This window comes from Lampris incognitus, chromosome 1 (genome assembly GCF_029633865.1).
Source record: "Lampris incognitus isolate fLamInc1 chromosome 1, fLamInc1.hap2, whole genome shotgun sequence".
In the NCBI taxonomy this organism is placed as follows: Eukaryota; Metazoa; Chordata; class Actinopteri; order Lampriformes; family Lampridae; genus Lampris; species Lampris incognitus.
Genome location: NC_079211.1, coordinates 34305208 through 34328385, shown reverse-complemented (window position 1 = coordinate 34328385; position 23178 = coordinate 34305208). Strand labels below are relative to the sequence as shown.

The 23178-nt window shown below is 42.5% G+C and overlaps 1 protein-coding gene across 2 annotated transcripts in view; it reads left to right on the top strand.

Moving 5' to 3' along the window:
• The window catches only part of enox2 (ecto-NOX disulfide-thiol exchanger 2), a 394667-nt gene that overhangs the window by 293209 nt on the left and 78280 nt on the right, over positions 1–23178 (top strand). For both annotated transcript variants that reach the window (XM_056276028.1, XM_056276036.1), the window contains one exon: positions 22253–22408. In XM_056276028.1, the coding sequence (XP_056132003.1) occupies positions 22253–22408 (156 nt within the window). The remainder of the gene's footprint in view (positions 1–22252; positions 22409–23178) is intronic.

Below are 23178 nucleotides of genomic sequence, written 5' to 3'. Positions count from 1 at the left end.
GCATTTGGTCTCGGTGAGCCTCTTCCGCAACGACATGAGCGGCAAAAAATAAAAATAAATAAAACTTGACCTAGTGAACCATGTCTTCCATGCAAGATGGGAAACAGAATATCTTTTTACGGAATTCAAAGGCAAACAAACCTGTGTGTTTAGTGTGCCTGGAAATAAAATCAGCCATGATGGATTTCAATTTGAGTCGCCACTACAATGCCACACACAAAGACAAATGTGACATGTACACTGGAGGTATCAGAGCCGCTATTATCGCTGACCTCAAAGGAAAAATACACAGACAACAAAGCCTTTTTACCAAAGCCACGTCTACACAGGAGCCCTCTCTCAAGGCATCTATGCTGTTTCCCTGGAGAAGCCCTTGTCAGATGGCGAAACAGTGGTGCTATGTGCAGTAGAGATGGCTAAAGCTTTTGGGGATGATAACATAGTTGTGGGTGCGTTTCAGTGGCTTCATCAGTATATGAATGTGTGTGTGAATGGGTGAATGTGAGGCATACGCTGTAAAAAAGCACTTTGAGTGATCGGTAAACTAGAAAAGCGCAATATAAAATGCAGTCCATGGGGCGTCCAGGTAGTGTAGTGGTCTATTCCGTTGCCTATCAACACGGGGATCGCTGGATCCTCGTGTTGCCTCCGGCTTGGTCGGGCATCCCTACACACACAATTGGCTGTGTAAGCGGGTGGGAAGCCGGATGTGGGCATGTGTCCTGGTTGCTGCACTAGCGCCTCCTCTGGTCGGTCGGGGCCCCTCTTTGGGGGGGGAGTGTGAACGGGGGGAATGGCGTGATCCTCCCACACGCGACATCCCCCTGGCGAAACTCCTCACTGTCAGGTGAAAAGAAGTGGCTGGTGACTCCACATGTGTCAGAAGAGGCATGTGGTAGTCTGCAGCCGTCCCCAGATCAGCAGAGGGGGTAGAACAGCGACCGGAACAGGTCGGAAAATAGGGTAACTGGCGGCCTGTCCAGGGTGTCACCCCGCCTGCCGCACAATGACTGCTGGGATAGGCTCCAGCATCCTGAGTAAGGATAAGTGGTTTGGATAATGGATGGATAGATGGATGGCCAAGTACAATTGGTAAGAAAAAAAAGGGGGGGGATTTTTAAATAGATAAAATGCAGTCCGTTTACCATTTTGTGCTAAATGCATTTTTATTTAAATCATGTCATGGAAGGGGAGGGCAGAGTAGAAATGCACTGCAAACATGAATATTAGTTGTTGCATTTTGAGTGAATGCTAACTTCTGTGCCATTATTAAATGATTTTTTTAGACTGTGGACATTTTGTTTCTGTGTTAAGTTCATTAAATAGAAATGTTGGTGTAATAAACTTTGATTACCAGTATATTTTTTTCTTTTCATTAAATTAGTAGCTATAATTGGTTAATTGAGTGATGGGGTTACAGTGTCCCACTGGTGGAAGTGCACGGTCACAATCTGGCCCTCTGGTCGTGAGAATAACATTTTTGTGGCCCTCTCTATCATCGAAGTTGCCCATCCCTGGTTTAATATGAGGCTCAGCCCCAGCCATCTGCGCAGCCTACATGCTATGAAATCACGCTCACCGCACAGCACAAAGGAAGTTAAATATGCAGTTTTTCGACCAGACAAGGATTTTAATCCAAATGGTGAAGGAGGGATATTCCAACTAGGGGCTCTATCAGAAGGGAACCAAGTATGCTGTAAACAAACAAATACAGTTCACAACATATTAAGCAGTTTGGGTGTCTAGAAAAGCGCTATATAAATGCAATGATTGTTATGTTATAAGAGGCGTGGTCATGGGTTCGAGCCCCACTAGTCCAACCTTGGGGGTCGTCCCTGGTCATCCTGTGTGGAGTTTGCATATTCTCCCCATGTCTGTGTGGGTTTTCTCCGGGAGCTCTGGTTTCATCCCACAGTCCAAAGACATGTAGGTCAGGGGAATCGGCCATACTAAAGTGTCCCTACGTGTGAATGTGTGGGCCCTGTGATGGCCCGGCGGCCCGTCCAGGGTGTCTCCCCGCCTGCCGCCCAATGACTGCTGGGGATAGGTTCTAGCATCCCTGCGACCCTGAGAGCAGGATAAGCGGTTTGGATAATGGATGGATGGATATTATAGGAGTTAATGGCTAACCTCAGTCCTACACCCTTCTCCCAATATATGGCAGTCGCATTAACCAGATGCCTTTCTTAGTTTAGATTTTTTCACGTTTTACATCTTTGAGAGAGTGTGCCAGGCACGACCCTATCTCAATTGATGTAACTCAGCTGACTTTGGTTTAATAATGTCTTAATGGTTTGGGACCAAGGAGTGAGATTAATGAAAAACAGGAAAGCCCTTTGGCTCCAATTTATTATTTACCCAAATGTCATCACAACCTCAGGGTGCATTTGTTTAGTATGAGGCTCAGACCCAGCCAGCTGCGCAGCCTATATGATGTGAAGTTTAGCCTTTTAAACTCCACACTCCATCATGAGGTTCAGCCACACCATCCAACACACCACCAATTAGGAGTCATTCTGCCGTGTGTCTTGACTTTCTCCACAGTGGAATAGCTTTCTCAAAAAGTATTTTTTAAACCAATTCCCATGTGCTTTCTTATTCAAAATAAACTTGCCATGTGTGTTTGTGTTCAAGTGCATGCACGTGTGTAAGAGTGTTTATGTCTTTATTTGTGTGCATGCATGCATGTATGTAGGTGTGACTGAGTTAAAGTCAAAAATATGCCTCTTGAGGTTTACTGAGTGGAACAAACACACACGGATTCAAACAAATACATGGGCTAGGCATATTTCAAACGCTGTATAGGAAAGCCAGTCCCTTAAGGAGAGAGAAAAGGTCCATGCCAGGCAGTTAATCCCCATAGATGTGAAATGGAGTGGAGTAGTGCAGCTGGACAGTGTATTATAGATTGAGTTCACACACACACACACACACACACACACACGCACACGCACATGAGAGAGAGAGACAGAGAAAAGAGTCCATACCTCAGAATGAAGTATGTTCCTCGGGTACTGTTCCAGTCTGCTTAGGGCTTCCGGTTGAATTTCGTTTGCAACACTCACTGAGCTGCTCTCAGGCTCAGCAGATTCTGCCAAGTCTTGATGAGAGCATCACACACTTGGAGTCACATACACTAGTTAGATTAAATCTGTGTTTGTGTGACCAGGAGTTCGACTGATGGCAGAGACAGAGTAAGATGCCTTGATCCATGTGCCAAAGAATAGATTATGCCCCAGTTGGGGTAATATATCTCCATTACAGCTGTTAGCTGGTGGAAGCAGTTAAGAGGGGTGGTGCACAGAGGGAAGTGGGTAGGAAGACAGAGAGATGAAGTGGGAGGAGAGTTGGATGAATAGGACAGCTGTGTCACTCCACACTGATCACCTGGAGAAACAGCTGGTGATTCCCTAACCTTCCTTCCATTCCTCCTCCCCTGTTTTTTGTCCTGCCCTCTTCTTCCCTCTTCTTCCTCCCCTCCACACACTCCCACCCACGCCTCACTAGCCCCAAATTACTCAACATCCTCATTAGGTTCTCATTACAGCTGAGTTAGCTATTGTCGGCCCCCAGTCCCATTAAACACAACCTGTTTGTCTGCTTTTCACACACTTACCCCTGCACTCAGTGGCTCGTCTGGTCTTAAACAGTGCATAAACTAAAGCAACTTCTGATCCAGCCATCGGCTGATAATTTGACTAGTCAATTCTCTAATTTCTGGGGCTAATAAAGAATCCTATTTAATATTTTGCCCCATTTAGACTTGTTACCACTCGCACTTGCATCCGGGGTATTTCACAGACAGTAAATGCAACGGTAGCATGAGCCTAGAAATTCTGCTGCACTTATTGACATTACTGACAGCTACATAAAAGCACAAAGATTTCGATGACGTGCATGCAGTAAAAAAGTGTTTGTAAGATTATCCATGTTATTATTGTGATAATCATTGACTAATTAGCTGTAGGCAAGTGTATACAAGAACACGAGTTCCAAGACAACAACAGAGATACAAGCAGCAGGTGCAAGCGGAGAAAGTGTGTAGAAAAGGGACGTCAAGCAAGTCAGCGTTGGGGTTTGAAAGTAAAGCGGTGGAGAGTGCCAGACATGCCGTGAGTTCATTTCACCGCTGGGGGATGTGGCAGGGGGTGACGGAGTGGAGAGCAGGTGTAGCGGCAGACAGGTCACAGCAGGGGAGGGAGTGTTGAGCACCTGGCACCAACAGAGCACCAAAGCCCTGCTGGAGTCACAGTGCTTCATAAAACAGCCAACAGGATTGACAGGAGAATAGCTGCATGTGGACTGCATCAGGATTTGAAACATGCCTACCAGATGCACATGGAGTGGGGTGAAGCAGGTGAAGTTATACTTAGTTGTATTAGTGTGTGCGTGGCAGGGTGGGGGGGGCATATTTTTTATTTGTAATCTGTTATCTTGTTCTGTATATACAACCCAAAGCTGTGCAAGCCCCCCAATTGTCATACTTCCACATATCAGAAGCACAGTGTTTTTTTTGGGGGGGGGGTGGGGGTTGTTTATTCATTGTTTCTTTGTTTCTTGACTTCAGGAAGTCAAAAGGTTCTGGTTGAAACCCCGGGAAGAATGGGACGAGTAAACAATCCAGTGAGCGAATTATTTTCCTGTTCCGTCTTTTTCTGTGCATCTCTTCAACATTTTATGAGGGAGGGAGACATTCAAGGCTGGTCCCTAAACAGCAGCCTAATAGATGAGTGTGAATTCTGTTTCTAAAACCAGTCGACCATGTGGTGGATGTGTGCTAAAGCTGACCTCCATTCAGCCCCTCTCATTACTCATGCCTCGGGATCTGTAGACGGAGGAGGATAACAGGTTTGTCTTTTCAGGACTTTCACAAAGGCACCGCTTGAAATCCCTTTACTGAAATTGAGCTCTCACACGCGCGCACACAAGGTGACACATCGTCACACAGTCATATGTGCAAAATTTGTCCCCAGATGATCTTGTGTCGTTGAAGAAATCCAGATGGATTTGCTATCGATTCTCCATCAAGTCTGGACATTACCTATCCCCCACCCTCTGCTTGTGTAAATGCTGAACAAAGGGAGAAAGCAGAAAGGGTGCCTCTTTTCCTTTTCACCTGCTCCGTTTGCATGCGTACATGCACATTTGTGGACAAGGGTGCACATGAGGTTGGGTCCATGAGCTCAAACATCTGCATGCATGTCACATGCTTGTTTCCCCAAGTGTCCCATATGTCATGTTCAGGCATGCTCCCGACGAGCTTGGAAAATGTTTTTTTATTTCATAAGTAAATCGTTCCCTGGCCTCAGCCAAGTCTATCAGCGCTGCACTGATCAGACAGGCAGCTGGATAAATAGAACGCTGCAGACAGGAGCTTTGAATCTCCACAGCCATTGCAATGTCTGCTTCATATTTCAGACATTAACGGTGTTATATCTATAGATCTAGTGAACGGTGGTTGTGTATGTTGTCCATGCTTGTTTTCTTTAGTGTAGTGTTTGGACTTAAGTTTGAATTGCCCTGTTCTGGCTGTTGCCGCAAAATAGAAATTGTCCTATGTTGCAGCTGAATAGAAATTGTGATGTCTTGTCATAGTCAGACTAGTGTATTAGATTTTCCTATTAGTCCCTGCATGCAGTAGTGAATGGATGTTGTGAGTTGTGCAGCAGTTTGCACACCCTAGATACTGTTTATTGCTCTCATCATTACTGTTGTCATTACCGTTTTCAGTGACTTTGAATAGAAGCTATTCTGCAGACTGTGTACAGAGCCAGTATACACCATTGGCTCAGGGAAGATCATAAAATAGTGCCCGTGCTACTTTGTTCCACCCACAGATGTAATCAGTAAGCTGAAGTTCTTCCAACTCTGATGGTCTCTGTCTCAACTGTATACAGATCATAACTCAGAAGGGACACATCCACAAAGTTTGGGAAATACTATCAAAATGTGCTCATATGGGTGGTGTCCCAGAAATTAGACAAGCATGCAAGTGATTGAGTATATTTGCTCATACTGTCTGGAATGATTGAGAATAACGGGGCAGGAAAGTTGAATGAGAATGTGGCCCAATGATTATATCTTTGTCAGCCAGTTTGTGTACACGCTTGAATCTGACGTAAAATTCACAGGAGAATTAGGGATTAGACGGCATATGTGAATGAGGTTCTTGATGTTCAAGGAACACACATAGGCTAACACATATCTCGATTACAATAATCTAAAAGGAAAGTTGCATGTAGCCAAAATGAGGCCTGGACCTTTATATCAAAATTTAAAAAAAAACAGCTAAAATTTGTACTTGGATGTCTTTATGCTCAATTGTCCAGGTAAGGAAATCAGAGAGGTGAATCAGTTCATCTGGACACTGTTTATTGAGAGAAACGTTTCATCACTCATCTAAGAGTGACCTCTTCAGTCTCAACTGACTGCAGGTGTCCCCGCCCTTATAAACAATACAGTGGCATAACGACCAAAAACAATGATCAGTTTCATATGCAAATTGCCAGGACCATTAACTAGAGTTACTATGGTAATGTGTACAATGCTGATTGCAACTATTCCACAATCCTCTGTGAACAGTACACATGAACACTAGTTAATGGTCACGGCAATTTGCGCATGAAACCGATCGTTGTTTTCGGTCGTTATGCCACTGTATTGTTTATATGGGTGGGGATACCTGCAGTCAGTTGAGACTGAAGAGGTCACTTAGATGAGTGATGAAACGTTTCTCTCAATAAATGTTGTATCCAGATGAACTGATTCACCTCTCTGTGATTTGTACTTGGATGTTGGCAAATATTGCTCGTAGAGCATGTCATGGACAAAGTATGGGAGGGGTCATGGCATATGTTATGAGAAATTATGTAGAAACTCAGCTCACAGCAGACTCTTCTCTAGAGTGTGTCCTTATCTTGGGATTAGAGCAAAAATTGTAGAATTCGGAAATAACATCTGGTTTTAACATCTCTGATATCTGAGAGAGAGAGAGTGCACGCGCGAAAGAAAGAGAGAGAGAAGGGTGAAGGACAGAGAAAGGATATCCCTTTCCAGGAGCTTTCACCACATAGCCTGTTTCCTAACCTTCATCAGTGTTCTCTCTAGCCCTTCCAGACGCTAAGTAGAAGCAGATGAAAAGCCCATGAGCTCCTACTCCAGTTTTCTTTTAGAGTAGAGACCTCCCAAGAAATGGAAGGAATATAGGAAGCTATGGGTTGTGTATTAGATAACATTGCTTCATTGTGCCTATACCCAGCCTCTCAACATGATACAGCCTCTGAGGAATAGCTTCACGCCAATACAAGCCTCCAGCTATAAATTAAATAAAATTAGTTCAAATTTATATTAGTGATCTGTTATGTGCTGTGAATAGTAAATCTGCTACTGTGTGATGAGCTGGCACCTTGTACAGGGGTTGATCCTGTCTTGCTTGCACCCAGTGCATGCTGGGATAGGCTCCAGCACCCACTGTGACCCTGACCAAGATAAAGAGGTATTGAAGATGGAGGGATTAGTAATCTGTTAAAAAATATTTTTTGTTTTTTAACAAGCCTTCTCATTTCATTTGTAGCCTAAATCTCTGCCCAACAGCACAGCATCCACTAAACACAAAAACACTTGCGACAGACTTCTCCCTTGGTGATTGATGTCTCTGTCATCAGCAATTAATGAATGATCATTATTGATGGATTAGATTAACTGGTGTGCTTTTATTATTTTTGAATTTAGCCTTGAGACAAAAAAAGAGACATGTAGTGGTAACAAAAAAACACACGTGTACACACTAGGACAAGCTACACACACACACACACACACACACACACACACACACACACACACACACACACACACACACACACACACACACACACACACACAAAAATACCTTAAGGGAAGACTATGCCCTGAAGAAGGCCCGAGCCGCTACACGTGGGCATTTTTAGGTCCTTTTTGGATATGTCTAAGTTTCAATAAAGACATTTTTAATTACACGGAGTGCCTTGGTCAGAGAGATTTGTTGTTCTCTTTTTCTCACCTTAAGGGAAGATTTTAATATTTTTATGTGAGCATTTGCAATTCTGTCAGAATTAATTTATTGACACACGAACACACTGAAGAATATAACAATTTCAAAGTACTGAGAATTGTTGCCTGAATAAACAGCCACCTCCCCTATAAAAGTGAGTCTTTCCATTCTTATACATTAGCTGACCTGGATCACTTCATTAGCTCACCTGCCTCCACTTCCATGGACATACACCTTTCTGGGCGTTTCGCCCCTCCAAAGCCATGGCGATTTAACTCACTTCTGCTGTCAGTTAACAAATTCATAATTTTCTTAATACACATAACTTTCTTTGATATAAATCATACGCCTGATATACCTAAGGGAACTCTATGGGAAACATTCAAAGAATATCTACGAGGCCAAATAATGTTGTATGTCTCACATACAACAAAGGCCAATAAAGCCAAATTATCCAAGATCTCAGAAGAAATCTTCCAATCAGACCAGCAATATGCAAGTGCCCCCCCTCCAGATTATCATAACAAATGTCTCTGACTACAAACAAAATTTGATTTATTATCAACAAAAAAAGTTGAACTACAGCTACTCAAATCAAGGCAGAATTTTTTTGAAATGGGAGACTAAACTAGCAAATTACTTGCTTATCAAGCAACCGCCAGGCTAATAACTAAAATCAAATCACCTACAGGCATCATCCTTACAGACTCTAAAGTTATTAATGATACATTCTATGACTTTTACTCTGACCTCTACACTTCTGAAAGTCCCCCAGGCATCTGGGACCATGATAGTCCTCTTGACCAGATCCCCTACCCAGTTGTAGATCAAGTGATCATGGAACAACTTGGAGACCAAGTAAAAGCCATAAAAAACATGCAGGCCGGCAAATCCCCTGGACCTGATGGGTACACATTGGAGATTTATAAGAAATTCTCTACTCTAATATCTCCTTATCTATAGATCATGTTCAATTAATTATTCTTGAAAGGTCAACTACCAGCAACCCTCTCGCAAGTCCCAATAACTTTACTACTTGAAAAAGACAATGACCCTCTTCTCTGTAGCTCATACAGACCCATCTCAGCCCCCCCCCTTTATCTCCCCAATTGTATCAAGCCAATTACCCCACTCATATGCGCCATCCCGGTCACTGTTGCACCCCCCCAACCGATCTGGGGAGGGCTGCAGGCTACCACATGCTCCCTCCAATATACACTCACCGGCCACTTTATTAGGCACACCTGTCCAACTGCTCGTTAACGCAAATTTCTAATCAGCCAATCACATGGCAGCAACTCAATGCATTTAGGCATGTAGACATGGTCTGCTGCAGTTCAAACCGAGCATCAGAATGGGGAAGAAAGGTGATTTAAGTGACTTTGAACGTGGCATGGTTGTTGGTGCCAGACGGGCTGGTCTGAGTATTTCAGAAACTGCTGATCTACTGGGATTTTCACGCACAACCATCTCTAGGGTTTACAGAGAATGGTCCGAAAAAGAGAAAATATCCAGTGAGCGGCAGTTCTGTGGGCGAAAATGCCTTGTTGATGCCAGAGGTCAGAGGAGAATGGCCAGACTGGTTCGAGCTGATAGAAAGGCAACAGTAACTCAAATAACCACTCATTACAACCGAGGTATGCAGAAGAGCATCTCTGAATGCACAACACGTCGAACCTTGAGGCAGATGGGCTACAGCAGCAGAAGACCACACCGGGTGCCGCTCCTGTCAGCTAAGAACAGGAAACTGAGGCTACAATTCACACAGGCTCACCAAAATTGGACAATAGAAGATTGGAAAAACGTTGCCTGGTCTGATGAGTCTCGATTTCTGCTGCGACATTCGGATGGTAGGGTCAGAACTTGGCGTCAACAACATGAAAGCATGGATCCATCCTGCCTTGTATCAACGGTTCAGGCTGGTGGTGGTGGTGTAATGGTGTGGGGGATATTTTCTTGGCACACTTTGGGCCCCTTAGTACCAATTGAGCATCGTGTCAACGCCACAGCCTACCCGAGTATTGTTGCTGACCATGTCCATCCCTTTATGACCACAGTGTTCCCATCTTCTGATGGCTACTTCCAGCAGGATAACGCGCCATGTAATAAAGCTCGAATCATCTCAGACTGGTTTCTTGAACATGACAATGAGTTCACTGTACTCAAATGGCCTCCACAGTCATCAGATCTCGATCCAATAGAGCACCTTTGGGATGTGGTGGACCGGGAGATTCGCATCATGGATGTGCAGCCGACAAATCTGCAGCAACTGCGTGATGCTATCATGTCAATATGGACCAAACTCTCTGAGGAATGTTTCCAGTACCTTGTTGAATCTATGCCACGAAGGATTAAGGCAGTTCTGAAGGCAAAAGGGGGTCCAACCCGGTACTAGCAAGGTGTACCTAATAAAGTGGCCAGTGAGTGTATGTGGAATCGCCAGCTGCTTCTTTTCACCTGACAGTGAGGAGTTTCGCCAGGGGGACATAGTGGGTGGGAGGCTCTGCTATTCCCTCCCCAGCTCCCCCTCCCCGCCGAACAGACGCCCCGACTGACCAGAAGAGGCGTTAGTGCAGCGACCAGGACACATACCCACATCTGGCTTCCCACTCGCAGACACGGCTAATTGTTTCTGTAGGGACGCTCAACCAAGCTGGAGGTAACACGACCAAGCCGGAGGTATTCAAACCGGAGATCCCTGTGTTGGTAGGCAACAGAATAGACTGCTATGCTACCCAGACACCCCCATCTCACTTTTGAATGTGGACCAAAAAATAGTGAAAATCCTGGCAACCCGCCTTCAATAAGTCATTACACACATATTGTCCACCGACTAAAAAGGATTTATACAGGGGAGACATTCTTACTTAAACACAAGAAGACCGAAAGATATAATTTACTCCTCCGCATCAGATTCACCTGAAGTGGTGTTTCCTTAAACACAGAAAAGGCCTTCGACAGGGTAGAGTGGCCATATCTTTTTTATGTTCTCAAAAATTTGGTGTCGGTGAGTTTAAGCTGTTGGATTAAGTTACTTTACTCTTCCCCTGTTGCATCAGTCATCACTAACAGTATGCACTCTCCCTTCTTACCCCTCACATGAGGAACCTGACAGGGCCGCCCACTCTCCTCTTTACTGTTCACCATTGCAATTGAACCACTGGCCATCTGGCGCCGAAATGAGAAAAGATTTGAAGGCATAGAGCTGAATAACGCCGTGCTTAAATTATCTCTATATGCGGATGACCTGCTATTGCAGGTCGTCTGCATATAGAGATAATATATAATAATATGTATCTAATCCAGTCTTCTCCTTTCCTGCAATAATATCTATCCTGGAGTAATTTGGATCATATTCAGAATACAAACTTAAGTTACAGAAAAGCGAACTTTTCCCCATAAATCCTCTGCAGCAACATTACCCTCTTCGCTTTTTCCTTTCAAATTGGCACATGATGGATTCAAATATCTGGGCATTCTCATGGCAAAATCCTTTTTCCGTTCTCTTTAAAAAGATTTTCCTCCCATTATTAGAAAAATGCAAAGTAGATTTAGAACACTGATCAACAATGAGAACATTCACAGACAGCACTGATCCACTTTTCTCTTGTCATTAGCAGGTCACATTAAATTAGTCAAATGGTTTTCCTACCCAAGTTTCTCTACCTCTTCCAAAATATTCCAGTTTTCATTAAAAAAACCTTTTTCACCACGCTTGACCAGAACATAACGGCCTTTCTTTGGGGCAACAAAGCATGATGAATTAAGAAATCTTTCCTTCAACCTCTAAAATATCAGGCGACGTGGCCCTTCCAAACTTAACCCGGTATTACTTGGCTACTAATATTCAAAAATTACTGTATTGGTCCAGCAATATAACTCAAAAGGACTTGCTGGTTTGGGCTCGTTTGGAGATCTCCTCTTCACCCTTGTCGTTGAATTCCTTGATCTGCTGTCAATTTCCACTCAGTCACAATGTTAGTCCAATTCCTACTGACACTCATACACTAAAAATGTGGTCCCAATTTAGAAAACATTATGGCTTGCATAAATCCTCTACCCTATTGCCTGTCCCTCATAATCACTGATTCGCTCCATTGTGTACCAATCCCACTTTTGAGACATGGTCCAATAAAGGAATCCAATCTCCAAGAGACCTCCATTCAGATGGAATTTCTTTTCTTTTTCAGATTTGTCAAGGAAATTTGACCTACCTAAAACCCATCTCTTTCGTTATTTTCAAATCCGCCACTTCGTACAGAATCAGTTTCCACAATTTCCAAACTGTCCCCCTAATTCAGATATTGATGTAATTCTTGGACTTGATCCTAAGATCAAAAGCTTGATTTCAGTGTTATATGAGAACATTGGATGCATTAATCCTGAATCCCTCATTAATCTGAAGAGTCAATGGAAACAAGAACTGGGGAAAGACATTTCTGAGGAACAATGGGAAATCGCTCTCAATCAGCTTCATTCAGCTTTCATCTGCACATGCCATGGTCTGCATTAATTCAAGACAATACACCGTGCTTACTACACAAATGCTAGACTTGCGAAAATATTCCCAGATGTAAGCAATGCTTACAACTTGTGCATACAGTCCCCTGCTAACATGACCGACATAGTTTGGTCCTGTCCCAAACTGCATCATTATTGGACTAATATATTTAAATCCTTTGACGAACTAGCTGGCACACAAATCACTCTCAACCCACTTATGGGTTGCCCCAATGCTAATTTACCTACTTAATTCCAAAGAACGATAAGTTTTACTACACTGCTAAACTTCTTATACTCCTCAAATGGAAACACATACCTGCCCAACCTATGACAAATGGATCAAAGAAGTTTTAAGTACTATCAAATTAGAAAAAAATCTGATTCTCATTGAAGGGTTCTTTAAAAACCTTTGAAAAAACCTGGAGACCATTTATTGACCATACGAGGATGTTCTCCATTTTACCTGACGTTGATGATAATTAGGATTAGCAGGAGTATCAGCTGTAACATGACACACACATATGTACACACGCATGATTCCACCCTACCTTTATCTGTAAATTTGTTTATTCTTTTCCCTTTTGTTTCCCTTTTTGTTATCATTTTTATTATTATTATTGTTATCTTTGTTGTTGTTATTGTTGTTTTTTCTGTCTTTCCTTGGGCTCGGGTTGAATGGAACATTTCCTCAACACAATAAATCCAGGTATATGTTGAATAAAAAAAAAATACTACATCCAAAAAAAAGAAAAGAAAAAACAAACAACATGTAAATTCCAAGCTAGGAACAGACTAAACCTTAGTTTGTTTATTTGAAGAGATTTTCGTTATTTGTGTTATTTGTTTATTTGATTTTGGATTTTTTTAATATTCAGTTTAATTTCTTTTTTATTTAAGACAAAAGATATTTTCAGGTTCACTTTTACAAAGAAAAGAAAATACGCAGTTTTGCATAGTTTATATACCCTACCTCAGAAATAAAAAATGATTATTTAATTTGATAAAGAAAAGATAAGAGAAAATATATTTTGGAAATTTTTGTCTGAGAAATAAAGGAATTTTTTTCAGTCATAATTTGTCTTTAATCTCATTTTGTTAAAAAAAAAACCTTGAGAATATCGTAGCGTGAACCCAGTATGGCGAAGTGTATCGAATTGTGAGTTTAGTATATTGTTACATCCCTAATGTTAGCAGACAATTATTCCTGGCCGGTGAGCCCATGCTTAAACAAAACAGTGTCCTTCACCATTGACTGACTGCTCTGAAGCTCAACTGGTGAATTTTGGCTGTAAATATAATAGAGCAAGGATCTTTGCTTCAGAAGATTATCTGGCAGAAAGTGTAGTGAGGTAGTAATAGGGCTGCTGAGATAGGACAGTCAGAGATTCCTAGCTGTAGCAGGAATTTGTAATTGTGGTCTGCACAGTGATGTGCGCCAAACCAAATAGATGGGCGCACCTCCACTGCACCTGTAAGCTGCAAACATGACTAGGAAGGGGAAAGCCCTCGCTGAGCTTGAGAACGAAAACTGGTTATGTGATTTGGTTTGTATGTGTGACATTATGGAGCAACTCACCACTCTGAATAGGAAACTGCAGGGATGCTAACAGTTGATCATGGATATGCATGATGCAGTGAAAGCTTTTCGAACAAAATTGCATTTGTGAGAGAACCAAATGCAGCAGGGAAATTATGTTCACTTTCATACCTGTCAGCCAGTCCAACCTGTCAGCCAGTGGCAAATGTGCTCACCACTGCTTTCCCGAGAGAAAGAGATGCACAGAAAAGCTGAAGAGACTCAAGGCAGGATTCAACAAGAGATTTACTGACTTGAGACTGAGAAATTCAGGTTTGAGCTTTTTGCCGATGCTTAGACCGCTACACCACCGCGGACCCACTAAGCAACTTCTTTTGTTGACTTTTTTATGGCTTTATGTGGACCAAGTTGTGAGAAGGCTATAAGGGACATGCAACAATATAACCCAAGATTTTTTTTTGGATTAAATAAAAGTATGTCAATAAACTACTAGTCTCACATAGCCAGAACTATCTTCACACTTCATTTTAGCACTGTGCCAGCGCTGGAGAAAGGTCTGGCTGAACCCATTATCATTCTGGTAAAGGGGGGAAAAAAAGGCTCTGACTTGTTTGTATTTCTTTCAACCAATCACAATCATCTTGTGCGGTGCTAAGCCCAGGGTGCAGCTATGAAAATGTTAACACAGAGATAGCGGAAGGGGACAGCCCCTTCCACTCTCTGCATGAGAGTATATTAGAGGGACAGTCCAGGTTGGACAGTTTGGAGACAAAGCAAGAGAGGCAAAATTGAGATGGTTTGGACATGTGCGGAGGAGAGATGCTGGGTATATAGGGAGAGGAATGCTAAAAATGGAACTGCCAGGTAAGAGGAAGGCCAAAGAGGAGTTTTATGGTTGTGGTGAGGAGGACATGCAGGTGGCTGGTGTGACAGGAAGATGCAGAGGACAGGAAGAGATGGAAACATGATCCACTGTGGCGATCCCTAACAGGAGCAGCTGAAAGTAGTACTAGTATTAGTAGTAGTAGTAGTAGTAGCAGCAGATAACTGAAAGGGAGGAGAATTCTGACTGAAATAGTCACTCACCCAATGGCAGGCAGGGTTATATCCACAGCCTCCTTCCCGTGAGTCAGACTAATAAGCTATATATGTCTGGCCCTTGATGTGATTCTCTTTTCCCAGTGTGGCCCTTAGTGAAATTGGGTTTAACCACCCCTATGTTAAACAATAGGCTAGAAATGTAGAAAAAATCTGATTAAAGAGATTTTGGTAGAAAGATGGTAGTTAAAGAAGAGGGAGTATGGATGTCCATGTCAGGAGGCATGGTAGTGCTTGTGTGTGGATGTATACAGAAAATGAGAGGAAAGGACATTTTTAAACTGAGATGTTGCATGGAGGGGGAGTTGTTTTTTTATGAAGTATGATCAACGCTGAGATAGCTCAAGGGCTAGGATGTGAGAGGTGTTGGTCATGATTCATATCTTCTTCAGATTATCTCCAGTGTCTTCATTTGAGCAGTCGGATTCTGATAGAAAATGGAAAAGCAGGAATCCATGTGGGAATGCAGAGAGGGAGAGAGACTGGCAGTGATGGAGAGAAGAGCAAATCAGAGCCTCTGGGAGGATTCTAGGTACTGTGGCTAGCTCGGCTCACTAAAGAATATTACCCAGCATACCTCACAATAGCATCCTTGGGGGCATTTACCCTGGAAATCAGAGTGGGGGAGGGGTAATATAAATAGCCAGGAGCTTTTTACAATCAAATGTCTCTCTGTCTCTGTCTCTGTCTCTGTCTCTCTGTCTATCTGTCTGTCTCTCTCTCTCTCTATATATATATATATAAAATTCAGTGTGTCAAATAAATTCTTTATGAAACCGTGCAAGCCTGTTTCATGCCATAAGCAATCATCAGCTGTACTGACTGGCAGCTGATGATTGCTTATGGCATGAAACAGGCTTGTACTGTCTCATAAAGAATTTACTCGACTCACTGGATTATTTTGCTCCTTATTTGTTGATCACTTCCCCTACTGTTGAGTGTTTCTTTTAACAAAGTTATACATAACTTTGTTTTATATATATATATATATATATATATATATATATATATATATATATATATACACTACCGTTCAAAAGTTTGGGATCACATTGAAATGTCCATATTTTTGAAGGAAAAGCACTGTACTGTTCAATGAAGATAACTTTAAACTAGTCTTAACTTTAAAGAAATACACTCTATACATTGCTAATGTGGTAAATGACTATTCTAGCTGCAAATGTCTGGTTTTTGGTGCAATATCTACATAGGTGTATAGAGGCCCATTTCAAGCAACTATCACTCCAGTGTTCTAATGGTACAATGTGTTTGCTCATTGGCTCAGAAGGCTAATTGATGATTAGAAAACCCTTGTGCAATCATGTTCACACATCTGAAAACAGTTTAGCTCGTTACAGAAGCTACAAAACTGACCTTCCTTTGAGCAGATTGAGTTTCTGGAGCATCACATTTGTGGGGTCAATTAAACGCTCAAAATGGCCAGAAAAAGAGAACTTTCATCTGAAACTCGACAGTCTATTCTTGTTCTTAGAAATGAAGGCTATTCCATGCGAGAAATTGCTAAGAAATTGAAGATTTCCTACACCGGTGTGTACTACTCCCTTCAGAGGACAGCACAAACAGGCTCTAACCAGAGTAGAAAAAGAAGTGGGAGGCCGCGTTGCACAACTGAGCAAGAAGATAAGTACATTAGAGTCTCTAGTTTGAGAAACAGACGCCTCACAGGTCCCCAACTGGCATCTTCATTAAATAGTATCCGCAAAACACCAGTGTCAACATCTACAGTGAAGAGGCGGCTGCGGGATTCTGGGCTTCAGGGCAGAGTGGCAAAGAAAAAGCCATATCTGAGACTGACCAATAAAAGAAAAAGATTAAGATGGGCAGAAGAACACAGACATTGGACAGAGGAAGACTGGAAAAAAGTGTTGTGGACGGATGAATCCAAGTTTGAGGTGTTTGGATCACAAAGAAGAACGTTTGTGAGACGCAGAACAAATGAAAAGATGCTGGAAGAATGCCTGACGCCATCTGTTAAGCATGGTGGAGGTAATGTGATGGTCTGGGGTTGCTTTGGTGCTGGTAAGGTGGGAGATTTGTACAGGGTAAAAGGGATTCTGAATAAGGAAGGCTATCACTCCATTTTGCAACGCCACGCCATACCCAGTGGACAGCGCTTGATTGGAGCCAATTTCATCCCACAACAGGACAATGACCCTAAACACACCTCCAAATTGTGCAAGAACTATTTAGAGCAGAAGCAGGCAGCTGGTATTCTATCGGTAATGGAGTGGCCAGCGCAGTCACCAGATCTGAACCCCATTGAGCTGTTGTGGGAGCAGCTTGACCGTATGGTACGCAAGAAGTGCCCATCCAACCAATCCAACTTGTGGGAGCTGCTTCTGGAAGCGTGGGGTGCAATTTCTCCAGATTACCTCAACAAATTAACAGCTAGAATGCCAAAGGTCTGCAATGCTGTAATTGCTGCAAATGGAGGATTCTTTGACGAAAGCAAAGTTTGATGTAAAAAAAATCTTATTTCAAATAGAAATCATTATTTCTAACCTTGTCAATGTCTTGACTCTATTTTCTATTCATTTCACAACATATGGTGGTGAATAAGCTTAATAAACTTTTGAACGGTAGTGTATATATATATATTTTTTTTTTTTGTTAAACGAAACACTCAACGGTAGGGAAAGTCACATTGAGTACACACACCATTCTGACAGCTGATGAGTGCATTGAGCATGAAACAAACCTGTTCTGTCATTTAACAACTTTGAGCTATAAAAAAAAAAATTCTCCCCACAACAAACACTTGATTGATCCTTGGCTCCAGCGTAAATACTTGTCAACAAATCTCACAGGAAATAAATTGTTTAATCTCAAAAGTATGGAAAGGAGGTGAGAGAGTGTCAGAGAAAGGGAAAAAACAGAATGGGTGCAATAACCAATGAGGTCAACTCTGTGTGTGTGTGTGTGTGTGTGTGTGTGTGTGTGTGTGTGTGTGTGTGTGTGTGTGTGTGTGTGTGTGTGTGTGAGAGAAAGAGAGAGAGTGAGATAGGGACAGCGAGAGAGAGAGAAATGTGATAATTTGAAAGCCTGTATTTTCCGTGTGCGTTAAACAAAGAGGCGTTTGTAAGGATGCTTTGCGAGTTTGAAATTGCTCCATCATAAAAGTGAGTAGAGACATAGGCTCATAGGTCAGCACAATAAAGAAGGAGACGGAGATGTGCAGCCTCGTGTGGGCGGACACATGCCCACACGGTCTCTTTTGAAGTTTTGTGATTGAAAGGACCCTCATGTTCTCGGCATCTCTCTATGGACTTTGATACTGCTGACTCTAACAGACCTGCGTGCGTACCTTTTTCACATCGAGTACACGCTCCATTCTGGCCAATGGTGAATATTCAAACTAAAGATTTATTCACGAAAGCATGGTTAATATGGATTTTCTTATATCCTAAATCCCTCAGTGTATTTGAGTAAATCTTATGAAAAGGTAACAGAAGTAACACAGGCAAACTGACTCTTCAAACCAGCAGTAAGAAAGATAAGGTTTCTACATGCAGTATCCTCCTAATATTTGGGCTAAAGCATACCCCAGCCGTCACATTCAGGCATCTGATAATTTGGTTATGAACTCGTTTAGGTTATGGTATATAGGTTATCCACCAGCTCTTGTTGAAATACTTATGTATTTATGATAACACCGGAATATTAATATGCATGAGAAACACTGACTGTAGCGCTGAGCACCAAAGCAGCGTAGCACAGAGCGAGAGGCTGAGGGGCCTGTTGGTAATGAAACACTGAGGCTGAGGCTTCATTGTTGTAAGTGGAGATGAGAGAAGCCTGGTGCAGCTGGAAATCCTTGGGAAGAAGTAAATAATCTCTGTTATTGCACACAGCTCTGCTGCACAACTGCTTCAGGACAGGGGACTGCATACGAGCACACACTCCACACACGCTACACGTACATGTGTGCACGTGCCGTCCCAGCGGGAATATGAGCAGTTCTGCAGTGAAATTGCACCAAGCGTGCCGAGCTGTAACCAGATATCCTCACAATATGTGCTCTAATCTAGTTTACTTACTATAGAGACACAACATATGAAATCATAAAAATCATTTTCTTTGATTTTGGCCTGTGGAACAATAAATTGTGGGGTTGGCTGAAGATGAAAACCGCTTTTCAAGAATTCCATCTCCAAGGTATTTTTCTGTGTAATCAACGATAAATCAGTCTACAACTGCTGTGCCATAAAAAAAGGTTTCCTTCCACGGTACACTTAGTAAATGTAGCCGTAGTTTTTATTCACTGTCCCCTGTCCTTTGAGGTGTGAGGCAATTGGGATTCAGGATGATTTCACCACCCCTCCCATCTTCCCTCCATCCTTCCTTATCTTCCCCTGCTATTCGTCTTCCAATGCTTCACCTGGGCAGGAAAAGTCATCAATCACCCTGGCAAGCAGGGTCTTTCTTCTGCTTCCCCTCACGCTGACATCTGACTTTAGACTGGTGGTGAGGTCAACAGTATGAGACAGAGAGCATTTGCCTCGTTTTTTTTGCTGTAGTTAGACCAGATATTATGGATCCCTGAGAAACGGGTGAGAGAAAAAAAAATGTCTGGTGACCCGTTTTCTAAGTCTGATCTAATTTTTTTTTCTCTCCTGTGTTTATGACTTAACAACAGGTAGGAAAAAAAAGGTTTTGCCAGGATAATCTTTGTAAGTTCCTTATTTTTTTTTCATCTGTGAAACAGATGGAAAAAGTTTTGCAGGGTGATTTTTTGGGGGGGGGGGTCAGGATCATTTCTTTAAGTGTTTGTTGTTATAATACTCGTTAAGTATTATCAAGTCAAGTCAATTTTATTTGTATAGCCCCTTATCACAAATTACAAATTTGCCTCAGTGGGCTTTACAGCAACACATCCTGTCCTTAGACCCTTGCATCAGATAAGGAATAAGTCCCTAAAAAAAAAAAAACTACCTTTTTAACAGCGAGAAAAAATAGGAAGAAACCTCAGGGAGAGCATCAGAGGAGGGATCTCTCTCCCAAGACAGGCAGACGTGCAATGGATGTTGTGTGTACAGAATAAAACACAATTTACAGAATACAACATTGAAAGAGGATAACAGAATTATAATGGGATTATAAGATATATGAAGAATATGATGAGGAGGATGCCAAGCACTCTCCAGATGCCACCGGAACAGCCCAGGACCTGAGCCACATGACCACCATTACCATGGAGACCTGGGAGGAGGACAGACTACACATGCACACAGGGGAGACGTACATCACACCATTCACATACATGGGAGAAGAGACAAGAAAAACCATTAGTCACACATCGGAGTGAGAGAAGGATATAACACTGAAACAGGATGACAAAATTGTATGGATTTACAAAATAAATATGAAATTTAAAAAAAACTCTGCAAAACCGTTTTTTCCACCTGTTCTTAAGTCATACACACAGGAGAGAAAACAATTTAGATCAGCTTAGAAAATGGATCACCAGAAATGTTTTTTCTCACTTGCCTCTAAGGGCTTCTGTAAGATATAGAACATGTCTTCCAATGGGGGTTTTTTTCTTTGTCCCCATCAAGCATATTTTTCCCTTTTCCAAATTCTTTCCCCCAGCAAACTCTATCACTCCTTTTCTTATTCCCCACACTTGTTCATTTTCCAAGGAGCTATTTTTGCGCTTTCATAATTGATATATTCCCTTATTCTCTTTCAGTGAGTGTTATTCACTTTGCTGCTTTTTTTGTCCCTAGCAGTCAGTTTTGAGAAATCGATAGTTGGATTATTTTATTTACAATTCATGGATTTTGGTGTAGTCATCATGTCCTCTCTTTCCTTATACAGCAGGGCTCATTTTAACATGTCACTGTCTTCTCAAGTATGCTGTCGTGTTTCCTAAAACTAGTTCATTCGTTATAAGTGGCTGGGACTTTTCTTTTTTTTTTTAGAATTTTTCCCCCTTTTCTCCCTACTTGTACTTGGCCAACTACACAACTCTTCCGAGCCGTCCCGTTCGCTGCTACACCCCTGCTGTCGATCCGGGGAGGGCTGCAGACTACCACATGCCTCCTCCGATATGTGGAATCGCCAGCTGCTTCTTTTCCCCTGACAGTGAGGAGTTTCACCAGGGGGCCATAGCGCATGGGAGGATCACGCTATTTCCCCCCCCAGTTCCCTCTCTCCCCTGAACAGGGGCCCTGACCGACCAGAGGAGGCGCTAGTACAGCGATCAGGGCACATACCCACATCCGGCTTCCCACCCGCAGACATGGCCAATTGTGTCTGTAGGGACGTCCGACCAAGCCGGAGGTAACACGGGGATTCAAACCGTCAATCCCTGTGTTGGTAGGCAACGGAATAGACCACCACACCACTCCGGACGCCCCAGTGGCTGGTATTTCATTTCAGTTTTGTCGTAGACTGATATATGGGCTTAGGAAGTAAGTTTTTTTAGCAAGTGTTGGTCATGCACTACACGGGCCTGCTCACATTACACACACACACACACACACACACACACACACTCTATGTATACGTTTATACCATGGCACAATCTCAAGTTTGCAGCCCTCCAAAAGTGATGACGAGGTTTGTGTGCGAGGGCAGCAGCATTTCAAGTTTCTAAAAGCTCTGTGTGGGAAGTTGATGCCTATGACTGAAACGTATGTGCGTACATGCATGTGTACGTGTTTTTTTTTTTGTCCTCCCTGCTCCAGCGTAAATCATGATTTTGCCTAACTTTGACAGTATCCATGAGGTCATAGGTCATCACAACAGCTGGAGGAAGTGACAAAGCAAGAGGGAGTCAGTCAAAAAAATTGTTTAAATATGCATGTTGGTTGTCAGATGATTTATTCATGGGTGGCTGCATATTGTGTTATTTATTGGCTCATAGTGTGTCACTGCTGTTGACAGAGGAATCATTCAGGGGAAGAACATAAACAATATTAAAATGAAATTAAAGATTTAGCGTGAACTCATTCAATGCCTGGTTAAAGGCTATCTGGTGGAAACAAGTCGCTTTGTATGAGTCGGTACTTCCCTGTCAGTAAGTCACTGTTTGTCATTGCTCTTTTTTTCTCCTGCATTAGAGTTTGACCCCAACCTTGGCATGATGACTGGCATCGCCCCACTGAACCCCATGATGCCTGGCCTGGGCATGGTGCCACCCCCCCTCTCCCAGGATGTGCCCATTGTCAAGGAGATCATCCACTGCAAGAGTTGTACCCTCTTCCCCCCCAACCCCAGTAAGTTCAAATGGTCTATTCTCCTTTTCTACCCTTCATAGCCATTCTACCACTGCCAGCACCACCACCATCAGCAGCAGCAGCCAAAACACTTCCACAACTATGAAACTACTATGAACTATGAAACGTGTTTCCCACGCATTGGTTCTATTAGGGGATCCTACCTAAGTGCAGATGAGTCTAGCTCTTGAGCAAAGATAAAACACTGAGCTTGCATAATGAATCGTGAATGTCAACAAAAAACAGCCAACAGGGTACCTATAGCTAGAGATACCCAGTTAAAAATGTATTAAAATTGTTTTGGTTGGGGATGGATGCTCCAGTCCATCTTCATTTGAATAATTAGAAAGTTCACTTGTACTAGTACTTGTAAAAGTTACTAGTAATTAATGGTGTCACTGGTAAAGAGCACTATCTTTGCTTTCCAACTATGATTGGTTTGCATTTCCATCAGGTTTAAGAAGACCGGGGGAAGACAGTCAGATGACTAGAGGTGGGTCAGGTTGCCCTGGGATTGCACTGATGTTAAATACACCAGGTTAAAGAATTTCATTCAATCTCAATTCAATCCTAGCTTTAAATCATCATAAGGGAAGGTTTAAGATAGAAAAAAAAACAATGAAAACACAAAACACATGCAATAAAAACATATTAAAACATGGAACAAAACGAAAGAGGAGATCATGTTAGGCATTCTTCCCCATCTCCTCCTCCCCCTCCGGTGTAAAGGGGCTGTCACATTACACTTTCACAATCTCCTCACATCATTT